Here is a 23995-nt window from a genome sequence, read left to right as displayed (position 1 = left end):
CCTAAGTTACCATTCTCTTACTTTCTTCTTAATTCTCTTCAGTGTGGTTTCCATCTTCATCAATTAGCTGAAACTGCTCTCTCCAAAATTATAAACAATCTCATAATTCCTCAATCTAATGGCCTTTTCACAATCCTTATCTTGCTTGACTTCTCAGCAGCCTTTGACTCTGTTAATCACTCTCTTCTCCACTCTAGGTTTCCTTTACAACGTCATCTTCTGGTCTGCTTCTTTTCCATCTGCCTCTTTTGTTGGATCGTCATCTGCATTGTATCTCAACACTTTGGGTGTCCTCCAAGACTCTGACCTAGGCTCTTTTACAATATTTTGCTTAATAATCTCAGCAGCTCCCATGAATTCAATTGTAACCTCTGCAAAGATGATAGTCAGATCTATTTATTTAGCCCTAAACTCTCTTGTGATCTTCCAGTTTTTCATGTCCAGTTGCCTATTGCACATCTCAAAATGGATACCCTAAAATGTTCAAAAGAGAACTCATCTTTAGCTACAAGCAATCCCCTCGTCCTAACTTCCCCGTTACTTTCCAGGATTCTATCATCCTTCTAGTCACTCAGGCTCAAGTCCTGAATGTCATTCTCTACTTCTCACCTTCTCTCACCCCCAATATCCAATCAGGTGCCATCTTTTGTCAAAATTCTACTTGCATAACATTTCTCTTATATGCCCTCCTCTCTCCTTTGACACTGTATCATTATAGCGAAGGTTCTCATAACTTCCCATTTAGATTGTTGAAATAGTCTGCTGATTCTTAAGTCTCTCCTTACCTTACAAAAACCTCCACTCAGCTGTCAAATTTACAAATCTAAACATGTCACAATAGTATTCAATAAGCTCTAGTGGCTCCACGATCAAATATGAAGTCTTTTGTTTGGTTTCTAAATCTCTCTGGAACCTGGGCTTTGCCTAACTTCACAGTCTTATTACACTTAACTTGTTTCTATGATCTCATTACACTGATCTCCTTGCTATTCCTTGTAGATGACATACCTTCTCTCAACTCCATGCCTTTCATGGGCTATGCTCCATGTCTGAACAGTTCTCCTTCCTCATCTCCTTCTCCTTGATTCCATGACTTACTTTCACATCTCAGATAAAGTCCCACTAACTATAAAAAAGTCAGTCTTCCTTAACATTTCACTCTAATATTGCTTCCAAATTATCCTGCATATATCTTGTTCATACTTAGTTTTTATACATTGTCTTCCCAGTCAGATTTTGAGATCCATGATAGAAGGATTATTTATACTTTTATTAGTATCCACAGCACTGATCATGGTCACTGGAACTTAATAAATACATGTTGATTTGATTAACAACTTAACTTAAACAATACCCAGATCACTTTAACACAGTGTAATTTTTTTCTCCTTGGAACCTGTGACCATAATACATAGTTTCTTACACTTAGGGATAAACAAATCCTAAAACATCATATGACATTTCTTATACTGTTATCAAGTAGTTAATGTGATTTTATCTTGACTCCAAATTCAATTGTTAGTTGCTTGAGGACAAGGACTTTAATTGATACTTTTGTCTTTTTAACCTGATGTCTAATACCTAACATATAGTCTAAAGGACACCTTCAATAAATGTTCGTTGGTTGCATACATACCATACACATTCAGTTAGGTACTGCCTCTAAAGTACTGGTTGTCATATTGATAAGATTATATTGTTACTTATCTTCAGTATAATTCTAAGTACAAATTTTACTTGACAACTTTTCTGAGTTTTCTTGTACCACAGGGGAATGTGCAAGCTCCATCTAATCTCAGGATGTTCCTGTACATTCTATGAAATTTTTAAAAAATACTTTATTTTATACTCTTGTGCTATAAAGAATGATGGACTGCTTGGATTTCTATATGAACTGGAAAGACCTCCATGGACTGATGCGGAGTGAAATGAATAGAACCAGGAGGACATTGTACACAAAAACTGAAACACTGTGGAACAATCCAATGTAATAGACTTTACTACTAGTAGCAATGCAAAAAAGATTACTCTATTACAAAAATGAATAATATGGAAATAGGTATCAAATGATAACACAAATATAACCCCATGCAATTCCTTGTCAGCTCCAGTAGAGGGGAAGGAAGAGGGGAGGGGGAAAATAAATCATGTCATTATGGAAAAATATTTAAAAATTTAAAAAAATACTTTATTCCAGATGGTGGAGTTGAGGCAGCAGTACAGCTGAATTTCCCCCAAATTTCCCTCCAAACAGCTTTAAAATAGTGCCTGAAATAAAATTTTGGAATGGCAGACATTCCAAATAAAGCAACAAAAAGCCAGGGAAAGATATTTTTCCTAAGACAATTTTGGGAACACCAGTGGTGGGCCTTGGTGGTGACTATAACAAGAGTAGCTTCCAGAGCTCCCAGCCTAGATGTGGTAAAGTGGTTGGACAACTGTTCAGAGAGAGACTACATGGGAGATACTGACAGTACTGTGTGCAGTTAGCACACAATGTCAACCTTACTACCCATACCAGTTCTGAGTCACAGTTCCAGGGCAGAGGGGAATACTTGTGATTGGTCACAAGGGAATATGGTCCCTGGTTCCAGTTCCAAGGCAGAAAGGAGCACTAAAATTTTTTACCTCAAGGAGAAAGTGGACCTGGTCAGAACTCCAGAGGCAAGAGGGACACTAGCATTTGCAGTGGGTAGGGAAACAGGGGTCCTTCATGGGTAAGGACCAGAGTTCAGACCGGGAGAGTAGTGACCACAGCTCTTCCCAGATAGAATCATCTTGGAAGTATGGAAAATATGACGACTCCCAGAACTAGCTTTGTAATTCAAAAAAGCCTGAAGCTTAGAACAGTGCCTTCTCACCACCAAGTGAGCAGAACTCAACTTTAATACAAAGTTCAAAGTCAAGAAATAGGCTGGGGAAATGAGCAAACAGAAAAAAAAAGAATTTGATTATAAAAATCTAATAGGACTTGGACTGAGAGCCAGGCCTAGAGATGGGAGGTCTTAGGTTCAAATGTGGCCTCAGACACTTCCCAGCTGTGTGACCCTGGGCAAGTCACTTGACCCCCATTGCCTAGCCCTTACAACTTTTCTGCCTTGGAGCCAATACACAGTATCGACTCCAAGACGGAAGTTAAGGGTTTTGTTTTTTTTTAAATATAATAGCACAAAAGGGAAGATCAAGATACAAATTCAAAACAAAATAACAATGTGAAAATAGCTATAAGAAAAATCTCAAAGAAAAATATTAATTGGAAATTAGTCCAAGAAGAATTCTTGGAAGAGTTAAAAAAAGTAATCAGCATAATAGAAGAAAAAGAAGGAAAAGAAATGAGAGCAATGTATGAAAACTATGAAAAAAATTAAAGTCTTGGTAAAAGAGGCAAAAAAATACTGAAAAAATAATAGCTTATAAAAATAATAGAGGAAAATTTTGAGGACTGACAGATTTAGCACAGAAGATCATTATTTAAATTTTTAAAGATAATTTGAGTTTGAAGTGCTGATGAGATTTACTGTGGGGTATGTTCAGAAATGTTGGAATCAAGTTTGAGACAGAAATCATGGCTAGATATAAAGATTTGTGAGTCATTTGTGAGAAAATGACAACTAAATCCTTGAGTGCCATGAAAGTCCTTTAGAATAAAATTCAGAGACTGTGATGCTAATAGATTAATGAACAACACATATTTGTGGAAACAGAAAGGGATGGTGATTATTCAATGCTAAGCATACAAATCTAAATGCATGGATGCATTTGGGTTATTCTGACACTGAGTTGTTGGATAAACTTATCTTTACGTTCTCAGACTGAGCTGCATTGTGCTCATTGAGGTGATGAACATATGTCAGTCTGGCATGACAGGGGACAGAATCTCAAGGAGGAGAGTTTGGGCAAATAAATCTCATATTTGCTTGAGATATTTTCCCCCTCAATCTTATTTTTGCAAATCAATTTCCATTTGCAAGGAAAGAAAGGATAGAATTAAAATGAAGCAATAATATTTTACTTTTGTGTAACATTCATAATAACTTTAATTCTTCAAAAGTAATTTCATATTAAATTTTCCATGAGGTAGGCAGAGGGGGTATCCTTGTCACCACTTTTCAGATGAAAATGTTATATGAAGACTTGGCCTTCCCCAAGGTCATTCAGCAAGTAAGTATTAGGAGTAGGAAAAGGACCTAGGTCTCCTAGATGAGTCTGCTTTCTATTACAGTACATAGCCTGCCATGAAAGGACATTTTTCTAGCCCTTTCCTTATGGTAAGGGTTATTAAATTTTATAATAGATAACTAAGGCGGGTTCTGCAATCTTCTTCCCTAGAGGACTTTAAAAATAGGATAGATTCTCATCTGTCCAGATAGTTTAAGTGCAATTTTGCCTAGAGGTAGGAGAATGGACAGGATGATTTTTGAAGTCCCTTTTAAACCTTTTGATTCTTCTTGCTCAACTGATGAATACTAAGAATATGCTAGATATTTTATGGTAACATTTCTCTAAATTATGTATTCTGATTAAATTCCCATAAAATATGGGGCTGTCAAAAATGACGACAGTAATAACATTTATAAGGCTAGTCATGCACTAAATAAATAAATGATAATTAGGAAAGTAAATGTATGATTCGCAAATTAACTGATTGACTTTTCTGAGGTGGAAGAAAACAGTTGACATGAAGAAAAAGGAGGAAGAGAATTTACAATTAATTCTGTAACTGCAGAACAGTGAAAGGTATCTCAATGTAAAGCTAGATCTAGGGGGAAACTATGAAAAGGATAAGGATTATTTTCAGTATCTTCCCTTTAATATACAAGTATCTTTTCTCCAAGGAAGTGCTAGAGCAAACTCTAACAATGATCCCATTTCTAAATTTTCAATGTAAACATTCATAACTCAGAAACTAGAAATTACTATAAATTAAGGCTTAATTTATTGTTTTCTAGACTTTTCTAGACTTAATAAAGTGTTAATAATTGAAAACATACATTTTCATTCAACTCCTGGAGAACTGATTGCTAAATATTTGTCAACATATTCCTGTATTGCTCTATAAACATTGTTTGGGGTTATCAGAAAAATACTATAAGGCTCAGGAAATGAAGTCAACAACAGAATAGAGACCTAGTGATTGTAAGCTACTATTGCTGCTCATGATGATGATAATGAAAAGAAGTTAAAGGAGAGGGGGAGAGAAGAAGGAAGTGGAGAAGAAGTAGAAGGAGGAAAGAGATGAGAAAGAGGAGGAAAAGGAGAGAAGAAAGAGAAGGAGAAGTAGAAAAGAAAAGGAAGAGAATGAGGAGGAAGAGAAGGAGGGGAGAAGAAAGAGGAGAAGGAGAAGGAGGAGAAGGCAGAAAAGAAGTTATATATATTGTGCTTTAAGATTTTCAAAGTGCTTTAAATACATTATTTCATCTAAACCTTAAAATACCTCTCCACTTCCCTCTTCTGGCTCTCAATTCCATCACAATCCTCTTACTTTCTTGGGTTCCTCTGCAAGACCTTATCTTAGTTTCCCTTCCTAAAGGATCTCCTAGTTCTTGAGCTGTTCTGAAATTACTCCCCTTAAGAACTAACATTGAAAGACTGATGATGACCTGGACTTGAATTGAACTTGTGAAAGGAAACCAGCAGGATTGCATTTGGAAAATATATGAAGAAAAGTGCATCTGAAAAAGTACGTAAAGCAGATATGCATCAGGATTGAGCAACAACAAACGAAGAGCTCTTATGTGGTGCTGCCCTACTAGCAATGTTCTGACATGGGGAAGAAGGTGACCAGCAGGTTGAGTTGACCCATTTGTGAAGGATTCACAGGAAAACACCACTAAAGGCCCAAAGGAAAATTATTTTAAGACTATAAGGAGGCTATCTCATCACTTATTCAATAACTCATTTTATCTTGGTCCATCTGAGGTTGACTCACAGATCCCTGATCTTGACTGATCTTGTTTATCTTATATAGTATTAGCATGTTAGCACTTGTAAGAAACTTCAGAAATGATCTTATTTAACTCATTTATAGCTAATTATTAACATTATTAATAATAATATAATTACTATGGATAAGCATTATGACTTTTATATATAATATAGCATTTAAGATTTGCAAATCACTTTAAAAACATTATCTCATTTAATGCTCACAACAACCCTGGGAGATAAGTGCCATGATTATTGCCATTTTACAAGTGACTTAGTCAGGATTTCACAGCTAATAAGTGACTGAGGCCAGATCTGAACTTCTAAAGTCTTCTAAATTCTGGGCCCGGTGCTGTGTATCAGCTGTGTCCAGCTTAAATAACTTGTCCAAGGTCTCAAAGGTTAATTCATCCATCCATCCATGCCCATAATCATTTGAATTACTGAACTCACCTACTATGTTCCCGACATGATACTTTCTGTTTTTTTTTTCAGTCTTGACCTCACTTTTCTTAGAAGCTCAAGATTTTAGTATTTATAGGTTTCATTTTCCCTAAGCTAATTCCACTGAATAGTTCAACATCACTCTTCAATTTAGATGTATCAGAAGAAATGGGAATACATCTTTTGAGCTGAGAGGAATATTAGAGACATAGAGAGTTTGAGAGTTGGGAGGTATCATGGAAGCTCAAAGCAACAATAGAGGATATAATGAGTCAAATCTTCTTATTTAATAGATGAAAAAACTGATATCCAGAGAAATAAAAAGACTTGCTCACACATAAAGAAATGGCAGAGTCAGAATGTCAACCCAGGCCCTCCTGATACTAATACTCAGTGACCTCGCCATGTTGCCTCAAACCCTAATGACTTTAGTGACCACCAAATCCAATCCTCTTATTTTATAAATATATAAACCGACATCCACAGGTGAAGTGACTTTTCATGGTCACAAAGTAAGTACTAGGACTAAGCATTAAGTTTCTGGCTTCAGCTCCAGTTGTCCTTTCAATGTAACTACATGTCCTCCATTGCAGCACTGAGTTCCACAAGTCTATGTGTAAAATCTAACAGTCAGGCCATAGGCCTTTGGAGGATTTATTGAATCTACTTAAAAGGCAGTTTCTTCTCTACTGGGAAGAAAGCAGGCCTTTGTTTGAGTTTTCTACCAAGCTTCAAAATACATTTCTACCCTGTGATCTCTTCCTATCACCCCAAGATCAAATGGTTCAAACATAGGTTGATAAAATATTCCTTCTTGGAGTGTAAAGCCTGCCCTTTACTCAGCCTTGACTAAGCCTTTCAGTTCATAAAGAGGATAAAAATGGAAATGACAAACCATTAAAACTAATAACAAACCATTAAGCCATATCATATCATGTCAGAAAATTCAAAAAGCAAAATGATGCCCCAGCAAAAACAAGACACATTTTTCTCCCCACCAAATTTCAATAGGAAAAAATATATAACATGCCAGTGAGCAGGTCACAGTTTACTCTAATGCACAGTCTAGATCAGATGTTCTTAATCCTTTTTAATGTGTCATAGACCCTTTTGGCAAGCTGGCAAAAATTATGGATCCCTTTTCAGAATGTTCTTTTAAATTCAAAATTGAAGAAAATCCTGTGTTTTAGTTAAATCTTAGTGAAAGGAAAGATGTAATTTGTTTTCCCATCTATGTTCCCATTGTAGTCAGTCCTTGGATTCCAAATTCAGTATCCATTTCTTAGTGCTTCCAGTTGGTATAGCCAAATATGTAAATATGTAAAAGGGGGATAATAGTAGCACCTCCATTTTAGGGCTATAATGAGAATTAAATGAGATAATAATCATAAAGTGCTTGGCACATAGCAAGGACTACATAAATGTTAGATATTATTTCTGTTATTGCTATTATTATATTAAATAATTATGGCCCTTATTGTTTTTATTTTAAAGTACTAGATTACCTGTTATTCACAGAGACGTTTCCTAATCACTTCTATTCACAACTATACTCCCAACCCCCAAATAATTATGAAAACAATCCATTGCCTGATCCATATAATTTTAAATTGAGCTCCCGGGTCTCTCTTACCCAACAGAAAATCTAAATTGTTGACTGCCAAGTAGTCAATAAAGGCCATACTCTGTAGGCACCACTGATGGAAAAACATCAGCTGTAGCACTATACTCTGCCAGAGACAGAAGAATTGTGGAAGTAAAGCTTAAATTCTCTTCATTGTGAATGTAGCAACCAAATGAAGAAGGAAAGGAGAAACAAATGTGACTTTCTGACTTCAAATCATATTTTAAATGTTAAATATCCAGGTCTAAGGTCCATTTCCGCTGTGAGAACAGACAAATGTGCTGAAATCCTTGTCCTAATAACAGCTTCATTTTCTACTGGAAAGTCACCAGCAGCCAAAAGGAAGCAGTTCTTTTCGACAGGCTTCTCTCTCCATCAGAAAGTGCTGAGGCAGCACCTGAGAGGTTTTCCTAGACAATTGCCTACACTGAAACTGTCATTTCACTAGTGAGATTAGCCCTGATGTATAGTATGGATTGGTATGGATTGCCTTGCTCTAAGCTTCTGAAAGGTCACTAGACAAATAGTAAGAGTCATCTATTGTTCTCCCTGTTGACAAGTCAGCTGCCATTTTGACATGTCTTTAAAACTATCAGAAATCTGTTTCCTTCAGAATTACATGGAGATGTTCATCTCTACTTTGAGGCATAATTAAAACCCAGTATCTTTGCAATAAAGACTGAAGTCCTAGACATTCTGAGCCACATATGCAAAGCCTGGGTAACCAAAGACTCTAATATGGTGAATGAATCACCTCTGACATCTGTCAACTATCCCATTGAGTACAATCTTTCTGGGAACTCGGAAAGGCAGAAAGTAATGAACCTCAAACCCTGGGGTATGAATATAGGGGGCTTCTTTGTCCAATCACTACAGGTTGTAGCTGCTGAATAAAAGCTCTATCACTATCACAACAACTAGACAATAAAAGCAAAAACAGGCAAATCAATAGAAAGTATAAAGTGTAGTTTTCTAGAGACAGAAAAATCTATAATTCCAAGACTTTTTATTTCTTTTTTCACATTATTATTAATTTTAGAATATTTTTCCATGGTTACATGATTCATGTTCTCTACTTCCCCTCTTCCCTCCCCCCTCCCAGAGCTGACAAGCAATTCCACTGGTTTGTACACATCTTATTAATCAAAAGCCATTTCCACATTATTTATATTTGTAATAGAATTAATACATATCTATATAATATATGTCTAATAAAATACAAGACTTAAAAATAAAAGCAAGAAAATAATGTTTAAAATGAATCCAATGATATTCTATGCTGTTTCACATATAATCACATGAGCATATATCTCTGCTTTTTTTAGCTCATAACAGTCATTAGCAGCTTATTAAGTGCCAGCTCAACTTGGGTACTGTCAAATGAAAAGGATGGTAAGACACCTGCATTAGCCATGCTCCATCCCTGGAATGTTCTTCCTACACACAGCTTTGCCTCATGGATGCCTTATCTTCCTTCAGGGGTAAATTCAAGAGCCATCTCTTAAAGGAAGTTGTCCCTGATTCTTCCATCACTTTCAAAAAATAAGTCTCTGTATTTTATGCCTATGTTGAAAAGTGTCTTATCCATGTATGTGTTTTATCCCTGCTGTGGAAAGTAAGTTCTCTGAGGACAGGAAATGTTTGATTTCTTATTTCATATGCATGAACACAGTGCCTGGCACATGATAGATGCTTAATGTTTATTGAATTGAATAGAATTGAAATATGTGGTGATTCTACAATAAAGACCACAAGGACAAAGACAAATGAACAAACAAAGCTGCTCTGTGTGTGTGTGTGTGTGTGTGTGTGTGTGTGTGTGTGTGTGTGTGTGTGTGTTTTGAGCAAAAGAAAGGAAAATAAAGCTGGCTTCATGAAAAATCCTGTTGGGAAAACTAAGATTGAACATCTCAACTGCTAGAACTCACCCCCAAAACACAATCAACAAAGGCTGAAAAGAGTCTCGAAATTCAAGACTTTCAGCTTTCAGGCAAAAGCTGTTCTCCCACCATGTGGGACAAACCCAAACCACAACAAATTTTCTGTTCAGTTTTGGTATGGAATCGTTTTCTCGACTAATGATATTACTGATAGCTGCAGATCAACTATCAGTAACTAACAGCAATAACTAACACATGCTAGCATATTTAAGCTCTTGTTGGGAATAATGAGAAGGAAAAAAGCTTGAAATGATCATTGCTGGAAAGACAAATCCAGGTTTCACATAAACTTTTCCCCTCATTCCTCAAAATCACTGAAAAGTCAATGACTTTCGAATCCCTTTTATCTACCCTTATGCCGATAGGATGATCAGCCTTAACAAAAGCACAGTCTTCTTTTTAAAGGGAAAGAAAAAAAATGCATGTCTGAACTACTGACTATATTTTTTTACTTTGAAATACTGCTTTGGTTACTTGGGGGAAAATAGCATTTTTTAAATAAAGTATAACATCAAATGCAGATTCATTAGTGATAAAGCCTGCAAAAATGAAGTCCACTGCTTCTAGCTTGTTGGGTACATGGTGTTTGGATTCCTATCCGTGTTACTTTCAGATCAAAATGAGACAGAGGAAGGAACACTTTGTTACTGTGAATCTTTTCTCCCCTGGTATATGACTCATATCCTGCTATTTGGGATACTTTGATGTCACATATTTAAAGCTTCTAGTCTTTTAATGGAGGAAAGAAACCAATATGTAGTATATAAGTTATCAGAACATCATATACCAGAATTCTAGCAAGTTCAGGCAAAAGGAACCCAGATTCCAGCTCCAACAGAATAATAAAGTCTTCATTTTTATTTCTACCTGAAGCAAACTTCCAACAAGACAAAAGCTAGTATTAAATTCAGAAATTGTATGATGCTGAATATTAAATTTCCATTAATTTCTCAAAATATTAATTTCCATAAATTTCTCATTAATACTAGGTGGAGTCGCTACATTTTTTTTTTAGCAACTGAAACATAGGTAAGCATAGCTACTATCCAAAGAAACTCTTTAATATGGAGTAGCCAGGGGAAATTTACCTGGACCTGGCCAAGTGCAGTTGTATAGGAACCCTGAAAAGAGACTGAAAAATAACTGACATTAGATGGCAGTACAAACTACATTGTTTAAGGATATTAGCTATGAGACTTCAAAGCAGAAGCTATGCAACATTGAGTTTGGGGCTAAATCTCTCTCTGACTCAAATCTTCTCTGTAAATGAGAGGTTTGGATCCTGTGATCTTTAAGGTCTCTTCCATTTCTAACATTCTATTACTTTATGATTCTGAAGTACTAGGTAAAAAGAAATAATCTCCTCAATCTGTTCCTTTCTCCACTAATACCCTAAATTAGAGCCTGGTTGCCTCTTGCCCAGATTATTGCAAAGAGACTCACAAGGGACCTCCCTGACTCCAGTCTCTCCCTTTTCCAATATAATTTCCATACAGTCCTGAAACCGATATCCCCAAAACATGGTTCTGACAGTGTCATTCATCTATTCCAAAAGGTTCAGGGGGACCCTCTTTTCCCTCCATGCTATTTAAAGTCCTTAGTAGTCTCACTTCCATATATTTTTCTAGTCTGATTGTATCTATTACTCTTCTTTTGTATACTCCAGCCAAACTTTTCTGACTACCCATAAACAACATTCAATTTCTGGCCCATGTGCCTTTACCGAGACTGTCCCCCATTCTTGCTTGGCGTGCTCTCTCCTCCCCACCTCTCTACTTTTCAGAACCCCAGGCTCCCTTAGAGCTGAGATTCAAATGTCATCTCCCACACAAGGTCCCTTCTTGATCTAACAAGTCATTTGGCATCCATTTCCTCCTTGCCCCACCTACTGAAACAAACAGAATCTACCAATTTACTTGAATTCATCTTGCATATATTTGGAATTTGTTTATCTGTGTAAATATTGCTCCCTTTCTACCCCTGCCTCTCTGAATGTGAGTTTTTGATGGGTGGGGACTATTTATTAGTGGTTTTGTATCCCCAGCAATTAGTAGAGTGCCTGACAAGTAGTAGATTCTTAATAAATAAATGCTTATAGAATTGAAATTACATGAGTTCTCTAAACTCTATCCCAAAGATAAAGCTAAAAACATTGTCAGTAAAGGAAATAAAGAAGGGGCATCCATCACTGGTTCATATAACAATTAAAATTTTTGTCATAATGAATGCTTATTAAATGCAAACACATGCAATTTGGAGTTTTCTACTTACTCTTCCTCTGTCATAATGTAACCATATTCTTCTTCATCAGAAGACTTCACTTCTAATTGTAGACCTTCCCCTGGAATTTTGGGAGGTCCTTCAGAAAGCCTTTCATCTTGTTTCAGAGTACCCTGGATCCAGTCCTGGAACTCCACAAATTCATTGGCATTTGGTTCAGCAACTGGTTTCTTCTCTGCTGTCAATTCTTGGGAATAGGTCTCACTCTTCACATTTTCAACCCCGACATTCTCTTCTTCAGAGGAAAGGGAAGATTCAGTATCCTCTGATTTCTTGGTCTCTGTTTTAAAAGGTTTTTCAGAAGGTAGTCCTTCAGACAAAAACTGAGTCTCCTGCTCATTCACGAATTTGGTATCCAAATCTTTCACCTGATATAAAAGAATGAAAAACCAACTGTTAAGCAAGTTCCAAAAGGAGAACAGGCCTCTGTGGTCCAGGAAATTGGCAATCAAAATTTTCAATTAGTACTAACCAGGAACTGAAAAATACAAATAGAAGGGAGAAGTACTTAAAAATAATAATAATGAGTTAGCATTTAGAGAATTCTTCAAAGTTTGCAAAGTTTGCAAATTCTTCAAAGTTTATAAATATCAACTCATTTTATCCTTACAATAACCCTAGAATTAGATGCTATTATTAAGCCCATTTTACAGATGAGGAAGAAGCTCCCTTAGCATCTAATTCTAGAAGCTAAAGAAAACATCAGAAGAAAGACAAAAGGCCCTTTTTAGTCATCTAAAGGACACACACACACAGACAATCTATGTTTAAATACATCAATTAAAGAACTGTCCATCTTTTAACTCTTGCTATAAATTGCCACCACTTGGCTAATGTCAAGAATAAGAGTGTCACAGTGGAAACAGTGCTGCATTTAAAGTAAGAAGACCTGAGTCTGCCATGGTCACTTAATGTCTGACTTTTGTCAACTCACTGAAATTCTCTGGGCATCAGCTTCTACATCATCAACCTTTCAAGTTGAGTCTATAATCTTATACCAGTTTCATGGAAGAAGATTAAAGGACATTTTATTAATAGCCTGAATATAAATTATATCAGAGCTGAAGTTATAAAGGACCTCAATGCCCATCTAAATCAATCCAATCATTTTACAGATGAAAACTGGGGCTCAGGAAAACCAAGTAACACACAAAGTCACATAGGGAGTGAATTTGAAGTCTGTTCTTGTGACACCAGAACCAACTCTCATTATATTGGATCAGAAAAGGCTTTGAACAGTCTATTGGTATATAATGATGCCCAAGGTAACAAGACTGGCTACCCTTTTGATTCATTTGGGAAAAAAACCCTCTAACTCAATGTCACCTATTTTATTTTTACAATGATAACACATTTCATATAACATAAGTGAAATGCTGGAATTTATTTTACAATCATATTGCTACATCACATTAATGTGTTTAAAATAAGAGAGAAATACCATACAAATAATGGAGTGATTTTCAAATCATTTAGACAATTAAGCAGAATGAGCATCATGATATAAACACTTGTCCAATTGTATCCTGTGTGAAGCCAACACATACAATTTAAGATACCACATTACATAGATTGAAATTTAGACCAAGAATTCAGAAATGCTTTTAAAACTCATCCAATGTGTCTCTCACAGGTCTCTATCTTTTGTAATATTTTAGTTTATTTAATATATGCTAACTCGCTGCAATACCTCCTCCAGATAAAGAGAGAACATTTTCTTTTATCTAACCAAGTTCGGCCACTAAAGATTTCCCTAAAGGGAAAAAAATGTTAAACTGGCTTCTTGAGAAAATCAAAAGCAAAAGGAAAAAATAAATGTATTATGTTCTGAAAGGACCTCAATTCATAAAGTAATGCACAGCTTCTGAAGCCAACACTAATCCTGATGAAATGATGCATTTTTTTTACTGGACATGTTTTAAAAATGAGCTTCTTCTGTGGTTTTATGGACTGATAAATGCAGTTTTAATTTGTTCTACCGATTTACTTCTGAGGAGAATTGTTATATCACTTATAGCCATAACCTGGGATTAATAAACCTGCCCATGATATGTAATATCACACTGAAAAATAAAGAGATTTTACCTTTTCATCAACTCTGTCATCACTTTCCTGCACTCTGTTACCTGAAAAAGATATGAATTTCTTATCAACATTCTCATCATTCTCATATTGCTGCAAGGTGTCACATCATATTTAAATCGGATAATCATACAGCATACTTCCTTATAATGTAAATTGGCAATGAACTGTTCTAATTAAAAAGATAGAGGAAATCTACTTGGAATTCAGGAAATAATGTTCTTATTCATTCAAGTGGGATAGAAGCTGAGGGATATACATCCAATTCAGTCATACATCATTGCCCAACTTAGTATCTTAACTCTTCTTACCCAAACCTACAAGATATCCAGAGTGCCTGGCAGCCATTTACATTTATGCAAGAATACAATGAAGCCCCCAGCACAAGCATACAGCACTGTTAAACTGACTTTTCAGAATTAAAAGCCTTCAGAGAGGCAGCTTTAAGTTACCTTTTAAAATCATCACATACTTATACAGAAAAGCAAGGTATATATAATGGAGATTATGCATTTCCTGAACAATTTCTTTGTTTTGTTTTACTATGTATAGAGGAGTTTGTTTTAATGATGTTTGTTAACATCAGAGTAATAAAATAACTAAATATTTTTAAGGTTGTTATTGTAGTGGGCAAACTCCAGATTTTCTGTCCTCTTAAATATCAGAAATTCCACTCAGACGTTTAATGAATGACAAACAAGTAAGAAGAACAGTGATAACTCTTCCAGGCTGAGTATAAGCTCTTTGAGGATAGGACTATGTCTTATTAGTTCTTTTGTATCATTCATCACTTAGAGCAGTGGTTCCCAAACTTTTTTGGCCTACCGCCCCCCTTTCCAGAAAAAAAATATTACTTAGACCCCTGGAAATTATTTTTTTAAATTTTAATAGCAAGTAGTAGGAAAGATAAATACACCTATGGCCATCACTGCCTCCCTGGATTGCTGTAGCTCCCACCAGGGGGCAGTGGCGCCCACTTCGGGAATCACTGACTTAGAGGATGGGTAGCTAATCAACGTTTGTTTATTAAAAGACATTTATGCCAACGTGGAGCTGACTTTGCCTATAATGGAGACATTTTTTTCTCTGAAACCAAACTGGGCTTTGTTGTAGGTAAACCCCTGAACACTCCTAGGACATAGAGAAAAGCAATGGTAGCAGAAGATCCTCCATAAATCTGAGTAATGGCCAGCTATCAGGAAGCTCAGTCCTGAAGATAAAAGAGCAGGAGAGTCTCACTGGATCTCTTCAGCCAAGTAGAATATCATTGTTTTGGGGATAATCTTTGGTCTCTTCTACATGGAACCAAAGCTTAAAAATGAAGTTGGAGTATTTCCTTGTTCATCTTATTGTTCCCATATTTGAAAACATCTACTCTCAGAATCCAAAACACTTACTATTATTATTTTTTTAAAATCTCATTCTCAGCACCAAGGAATTATACATCCACAGAGACAGTAATTTACCTTTCAACATAATTGCCTGGGTAGATTTAGCTGGTTCAGAGAGCTTGTAGCAGCAAAGTTCAAACAGATAAAAATCATTACCACAAATCCCTGTCTCCCCAATTGAAACCATATCTCGAGTTTCAGATAACCCTTACATTTCTCAGCAGCACCTTAATACCACCCCATCCCTCCTTCTCTGAAGCAGTATGAAAAAAATCTAATTGACCATGAAAGGGATTTTATTTTAAGAGGCAATCCAAGAAGCAAGGCCTCTCACCTGGCAAATTATCTTCAACCATCAAGTCATTTTGATAGTTTTTTGATTCTGGACTGTTGACCCTCTTCATTTCTTGTTCCCTTTGTTCTCCTACAATCTCACTTCCCACCATTCCTGGTACTTCTGTATTTGAGCCTTGCATGACATCTGTAATCACATTGGCCATCTTTTGCAGCTCCAAGGGACTCAGGTTGTCTATGGTTCCCTGTTGCTTCCTCAGATCCTTCAGGACATTCTGAATCAAGGTTTCTGTGTTATCAAACAAACAAACAAAAAAACCACAAATAAAAACACATATTTACAAGTCAACAGAAGAAAAAGAGTGCCAGATTTCAAGATGAGGATAGGGATTAGGTGGTGGGAAGAAGGCTGCCCATTCTTCAAGTTGCAAAGATCAGATCTGAAAAATCACACTCTATTAACTCATGGAAGGTTTAGGCTGAAATTAGCACAAGATTTTAATACTAATTCTAGCTCTGCCACTTAGCTTGCTCATGGGACTTTGAGGGAATGATTTCACTTCCCTGGTTCTCTGTTAACCAAATGACCTGGTTTTGTACCTCTTTTATGCTTTTTAACACATGGATGATCCTGGCTAAGTTCCTTAACTTTCCTGAATCTTGGTTCCCTATCTGTTTAATGAAGGAGCTGTGCTCATTGGGAAATGCATCAATGGCCCTCTATATTTTGCTTAGATCTCCAGTCATGCCTTATTTCTCTCCATGGATTTTTTTATCATTGGAGCTGGAACCCTTATCCTTTTTTTCTGCCATGCTCTTCCAGTTCAGCAACTAAAATTATTGCTCCTGCAAAGAGTTTGCCATTTTATTCCCTTATGAATCCATCCATTCCTTTAAATTTGAAAACCAAAATATCCCTCCTTGGCCACCACTCCCCAATATATATATTGTCATTCTCAAGAAGAAAGTAACTCTTTGAAGTCAGAGATTTGTTTCCCTTTTGTATTTAATTGCTCTGGTGCTTAACGCAGTAATGCTTGGCACTTATTTAAATTCTTCATAAATGTTTTATTTTTCATTCATTCACTATAACCGAATGGCATCTAATACTCTACCTTGCTTTAAGTCTATAATCATTTGATAATCTGACTCTATCCTGGACTTCTTGACATTATTATTTACCATACTGAACCATGGCTATGAAAGCCTTAAAGATAACTCAGACCTTCATCATAAAATATTTTCATCCCTTTTTGGCCAAGGGTTCAGGTGAGAGGAGAAGGGTGACAGTCTGGACCTGGAGTTTCATCAGTATAAGGAATTCTCAGTTTGCAAACTCCCTCCTTAGATGTAGATGGTCAAATCATCTGTAATTTAAAGTCTTATGAAATTGCTTAAATGGTTTGGCCTTCTTAACACAATTAGTTGTCAGAGACAAATGAACACAGACACTCCTGACTGTAAGACCAGTTCTCTATGAACTGTACCATGGTGCCATTCCAAACATGATTAAGGAGTCAGAAAGTGGAACCTGTGGCATATTGAAGGAATTTCAACAGGGTGTGATTCAAAACTGGTATGGCAAACATTATTCAGAAAATGACCAGTTTCTGGAGAAAAGAAAATAAATGGGCTTCAGCAACAACATCAGAAAAATTAGACTACACAACAATGGATCAGAATCGAAAGAAGCTAAGGAATATTTCATTACAAGCATTTTAAAATGAAGTAATTGAAAATAAGGCTGGAGAGGTGAATTTACAGTTATCAATTAAATTTATTAAGCTGTACTATATAGAAGGTTCCATGCTAAATTACCAGTAACATAGTCAAAAATAAAAATTAGTGTTTGTTCTCAAGGAGCTTACTTTCTACAGGAAAATAAAATATGAAATAAAATATAATTAATTTTAGGATGCAGAAATCACTAATGATTTGGGGTAATAAAGACAAGTTTCTGGTAGGAGATGGAACCTGAGCTCAGCCTCGAAGTTATTAACAATTCTAAGAGGAAGAAATGAAGGGGAAGTTCATTCATTCCAAACATGGGAAACAGCACAGAGACAAGAAATGAGATGCTGAATTGGGGAAACAGAATATAGGCTAGATAGGTTGGAATATTTGACCCATGAAAGGGAGTAATGGGAAATGAATCTGGGAAGGTAGGCTGGAGTAAGCTTGTGAAAGAATTCACATAAAAGTCCCTTTTCAGCCTTCAATTCAATAAAATCATTCAATGAAATGGCATTGAAAAAATTATATTATTTCAGTGTTCAGTATTGACCCAGGCACCAGGAGCTCCTGGATAGCTGTACTATTTCAGAAAAGGTAGAATGAATTAGAAACCATTAATATCTTTCAAATTCAAGCTCAGCATATTTTAGTCAATAAACATTCATTGAGCATATGCTTCAGGCCAGAAATTGTGCTAGGTACTGGTGATAGAAAAAAATGAATGAAATAGCCCTTTCTCTTAAGAAGTTTGCATTCTATTAGGTAAGATGACATACACGTAAATAAATATATGTTTTTATTTTAAAAATACAAGGGAAGGAGAGAAAAGTCAGAGAGTCGCTCTGTATCTGACCAGATCAGGGAAGGTTTCTAGTAGAAACTGGCCTTGGAGCTGAGTTTTGAATGAAATAAAGGATTTTAAGAGACAAAAGGGAGTGCTTAGTTTTTTTTTCATTAGAAACTTCCACCAACTGTAATAGAAGTAAGCCTAAGGGCTACACTTTCATCAATTTGACAATGTACTCCCCTTACATATGATATATAAGTAGTTCTCCAACTAATAAGCAGGCTTCATCTCTTCCTCTACCAAAAAAATTCATCTTAATTTTTTTTGTTTGTTTGTTTTAAGACTGGCCCTCTACCTCACCTGGGCAAGAAGTATAATAGCCACCTACTGATCACTCATACTATTCTGCATGGAAATTTTGACCTGTTCTGTTTTTCTGAACTAGGCAGATTCACTCCATCTTAGGCAACTTGGTGGTCCTTTGCTTCTAAAAACTTACCATCTTAGAATTAGACTTCCTGTGGACACCCAATGGGCTTTAACCCTTCTGGAGCTCAGAACTCCTTAAATCAAACTATCCATCAGCTTCAGCCTTCCTAGTAGCAGATACTATAAGCATGTGCCACCATGTTCCATAATCAGTCTCATTTCTAAACCTCCACATATAAATTACCTGTGTGTGGGCTAAAGCAAATTTTCCCATATAAAAAGTGGATAATATTTAGATTCCTAGGCCAGATCAGAAAAGGCTTTTAAAATACTAGGAAAGAATAGATTATCAAAATAAGGACCTCAAACGTTATCTATTCCAGTCTGTATTTGGATGAGAATCCAAGCTAGATGATACCAGCTAGTCGGTGTATTGGCTAGATTGCTGAGCCTGGAGTCAAGATATAAGTTCAAATTCAACCTCTGACACTCCTTAACTCTGTGAACATGGGCAAGTCACATAATTTCTGTCCGTCTCATTTTCCTCTACTGTAAAATGGGGATAATAATAGTGTCTACCTCCCAGGAGTGTTGTGAGGATCAAATGAGATTATATTTGTAAAGTGCTTAGTACACTGCTTGGTACATAGAAGATGCTTATTAATTCATTTCATTCTTTCTTTCTTTACCTTCTATAATAGTTCTGGCATGTGGTCATCTAGCATTTGCTTGAAGATCTCTAGTGAGTAAGAATCCATTACCCATTATTTATCCAGGGAACTCATATCACTTTTGGATAGTTTTCAAAATTATCATTGTTTTTCATAGGATGAAGATGAAATCTGTCCCTCAGAAACTTCCAGGCACTACTCTGAGTTCTGCCTCTAGTAGCTGAAAGAATACATCTATGCTTTTCTTCTGCATTACCACCTTTCTGGTCCTTGCTGAGATTTTTTCTTTTCCAGGTAAAAAAGTCCTGTTTCTTTCATCTTGTCCATCTCTGGCTTTTTCTGGATGCTATTTATTATTGTAGAACTACATCTTCTATATGTATCAAAGTACCTCTGAAAATATGGCACCCAAGATAGAACACAACACAACACTCACTGGTCTAACCAGGGCAGAGTAGCAAGACCCCATTCACTGTGCATACCACAACATTTTTAATGTAATCTACTACTACAATGATATTTTATACTGTTCTATCTCACTGTTGATTCTTATTGACCTTATAGTTTACTAAGACTATAAGATACTACTTTCTCAGATGACTTACAACTTATCCCTGCATCTTCTTTCCCTAATTATCTTTAGAACCAACCAAAAATCAATTGGAGTACTTGGGCAAAAAAGGGGTGGAAAGGTAGCAAGCAGAGGGTTGTATGGGGGTATTTAGACTTTAAGGAGGCACCAGAGTCATAAAAGCTACAATTTACAGAGTAATCTAAGATTATAAAAGTGTTTTACATGTGCTATCTCATTTGATCCTTCCAACAACTCAGTCTAGTAGGTACTAATAAGGAAGGGCGAGGGAATATGCATTTATTCAGCAACTTATATATACTACGTACTGTGTTAAGAGCTTTATAATTATTATTTCATTTGATCTTCACACTGTTATTATCCTATTTTACAGATGGGCAAACAGGTTGTTGTTGTTATTCAGTCTGGCTCTTTGTGACTCAATTTGGGGTTTTCCTGGCAAAGATATTGGAATGTTTTGCCATTTCCTTCTCTGGATCATTTGGCAGATGGGGAAACTGAGGCAAAATTTGGTTAAGTGACTTACCCGGGGTTAGACAGCTATTAAATATCTAAGGCTAGATATGAACTTAGAAAGATGTCTTTCTGATACCAAGCCCAGGGCTCTAAATACTGCACTACCGGCCAGTGACTTGCCCAGAGATATACAGCTAGTTAGTATCTGAGGTTGTATTTGAACTGAGATCATATTCAAACTCAGGTTTTCTTGATTACAAATCCAGATCTCTATCTACTGTGCCACCTAGCTGCATCTAGAGAAATAAAGAAAAGTTTCCAATACTTTAATGAGTGTGATAACTGTTATGAAAATGTGTATATACCCATATATAAAAATTAACAGTTTTTTCAATGTTTATTGTAAGCACTTCTTAAACTATTATCCCCATTTTAAAAGTGAAGAAACTGAGTGTCAGATGGGTTAAGTGACTTGTCCATGGCCATTCAGTTGGAAAGTAAGTAAGAGGTATATTTGAACTCAAATCATCCTAACTTCAGCTCTTTTATTACTCCATATTGCCTCCTGGATGCACATTTTCATTCTGGCAAGGACAACAATAAAAATACTTATTATAATGAGCCAGAACCATCTAAAATGAGAGCAACAATCTCTCTGGTGAATCTAAGGTAAAAAAAAGTACATTAAACATGACTTAGAAATACTCTATTATGTGACATGGTGAAAAAAACCAATTCCCTCTTTTATACCTTCCTTCTATCAACAAGGGACAGTACTGGACTCTGAGACTGCTTTTGTCACCAAGTGACAATCTTGCCTGGTCAATAAAAGCTTTATTCACCGAATAATGGATGACAAGAAAACAGAGTTTGAGGTTATCTAGACACCTTACGGATTTTTACAAAGATAAGCAGCTAGAACATTATTACAATTTCTGGGAGGCCACATTCACACATCTTTACCCTTTAACCAAGTAAGAGGTTTGCTTTTCAGAAGGATTTTTGCCAGAATGTGAAAGAGACATTTAAAAACATTATTTGCCTCCATTTCTGAAAAAAAAAAAACTTTTCAAAGGAATATTGTGCTCCCCCTCCCCAACCTTAATAATAGTCTGGCTTATTTGAAAAGACTTATTCACATATCTCTGCTTAAGGCTATCCATTGAACTCTAAAGTTTCATTTAGATTTAAAATGCTACGGTTTTATATGAGTGTCATTTCCTAAGCAGAGTATAATGGATTGTTATTACAGACATAGTCATATTGTGGCCCAACCCTGCTCCATAAATCATAACTAAGAGAGGAACAAGGTAAGATTATTAGCTAACTTACTTTTTAAAACCCTTTCCTTCTCTCTTAGAATCGATATTAAGTTTCAGTTCCAAGGCAGAAGAGCCATAAGGGCTACCAATTGGGGTTACATGACTTGCCCCAAGTCAAATAGCTGGGAAGTGTCTGAGGCTAGATTTGAACCCAGCTCATGTCTCCAGACCTGGCTCTCTATCCCCCTGAGCCACCTAGCTGTCCCTATTAACATTATCAGTTAAGAAAGAGTGTGGCATACTGGAGAGAGGGCAAGTCTCTGAGTCATGACCTCAGCTCTAATGAATCAGTCAATTAATACATGTCTACCAAATGTGCTGGACACTAAACAAAATGATGAAAAGACAGATCTACAAAAAAGGAAAAAAAATCCCTCCTCTCAAAGAGCTTACATTGTGCTTGATAAAGACAATACATACCTATCTAAGTATATATAGAATAAATATTTCAAAGCTATTGAGCATGTGGATATAGAGGGTGCTAAAGTTGATTTGGCAGCAAAGGTTCACATAGAAGGTGATGATTGAGCTTCAGTTTGAAGGAAGTGATGAATTTTTTGAAGCACAGTTAAAAGGAATAATTAAATTCCAGGCAAGGGGATGGCCTGAGAAATGGCAAAGACAGAGACAGGAGCTGAGGGACTATATGTGAAGAATAGAAAGTTGGTTTGCCTGGACCATAGGATAATGGATAATAAGACTGAAAAGGCACATCGGAAACAGATTGTGAAGGACATTAAGAACCAAAGGAACAGAGGAGGTTAATATTTGATCCTAGAAGCAAGTGGGAGGCACTAGAATTTATTGAGTAGGACAGTGTACAGTCATATCAGGGAAATGGTTTTGGCAGTTTGGTAGAGGATGACATGGAATGGGCAGAAATGAGGCAAGGAGGACAATCATGAAGTTATTGTAATAATCCAGGGGAGAGAAGATAGGGCCCAAACAAAGGTGGTAGCTGGGTACTTAGAGAGAAGAGGCTGAACATAAGAGATGTTAATGGAAGTAACAATGCCAATATTTGGCAACTAATTGGACACATATCAGAATGCAGGTCAAAGTATACAATTTTTCATTTTAGTTTATTTGGGTTCTTATTTGGGGGTTTTGGTTCTACATAATCATACAGAATCTTTCAAAAACGAACAATATGGAAATATGATTTGTATGACAGTACATGTATAACTCAGATCAAATTGTTTACCAGCTTCAGGAAGGGGAGGAGAAGTAGGAAGGGAAACAATTTGGATCATATAATATCAGAAAACTTATGTGGAAAATTTTTATTATATGCAATTGTAAAACAAAATGTCTTCATAAAGGACAGCACTGAGGTTAAAAGCCTTACAGACTAGGTTAATAATATTTTCAACAAAAATATGGAAGTTTAGCAGAAGGTTAGATTTTAGAGAAAAGTTAATAAGTTCTATTTGGGATATGGAGCATGTTGTGTCTGAGATACCTAACCAGTATTTGGAATTTGGTATTTGGTGAAGGGGCACTGAAGCTCAAAACAGAAATGAAGGAAGACTGGATACCCAGATCTCTCAGACATCTAAATAGAGGGATAATTAGTTCTACCCTTTTCCATCATTTCACAGGTAAGGAGACCAAAACCTGCAGAGGTTAAGTAACTTGTCCAGCATCATAGAAATGAAGTCAGGTTCTCTGACTCAAAATTCACTGCTCTTTTTTCCATTCCAAGGAAAAGATGTTGGCAAGAACATAGATAAGAATGCCTGCTGGAAAACAGTAGCTACTTTCTTCCCTAAAACTGGCAATAGAGCAAAGAAGGCCCTGACAATACTACATAAACAATATCATTATTGCGGTTTTCTCTGTGTGTTCCTACACAGAAGCTGGCTGCTTTACTAAAACATAAAAGATGCGCTTTGGAATTCTTTGAAAATTAAAGCTGCTTCCTTGTTGAAATCACCATTACTGTTGTTTTGGTCATTCCTTATTCATTCTCAGGAAAGTTTCCCATCAGGACAAGCCCCATAACCAAGTGGCTCATGATATAA

The 23995-nt window shown here is 36.2% G+C and overlaps 1 protein-coding gene across 1 annotated transcript in view; it reads right to left on the bottom strand.

Moving 5' to 3' along the window:
- The window catches only part of PTPRN2 (protein tyrosine phosphatase receptor type N2), a 1449868-nt gene that overhangs the window by 811005 nt on the left and 614868 nt on the right, over positions 1-23995 (bottom strand). The window contains exons 7-9 of the mRNA XM_044678956.1: positions 16021-16269; positions 14299-14339; positions 12205-12581 (exon numbers count right to left, since the gene is read on the bottom strand). Of these exons, the coding sequence (XP_044534891.1) occupies positions 12205-12581; positions 14299-14339; positions 16021-16269 (667 nt within the window). The remainder of the gene's footprint in view (positions 1-12204; positions 12582-14298; positions 14340-16020; positions 16270-23995) is intronic.

Source organism: Gracilinanus agilis, chromosome 5 (assembly GCF_016433145.1).
Source record: "Gracilinanus agilis isolate LMUSP501 chromosome 5, AgileGrace, whole genome shotgun sequence".
Lineage (NCBI taxonomy): Eukaryota > Metazoa > Chordata > Mammalia > Didelphimorphia > Didelphidae > Gracilinanus > Gracilinanus agilis.
This window is presented reverse-complemented; position numbering and strand designations above follow the sequence as displayed.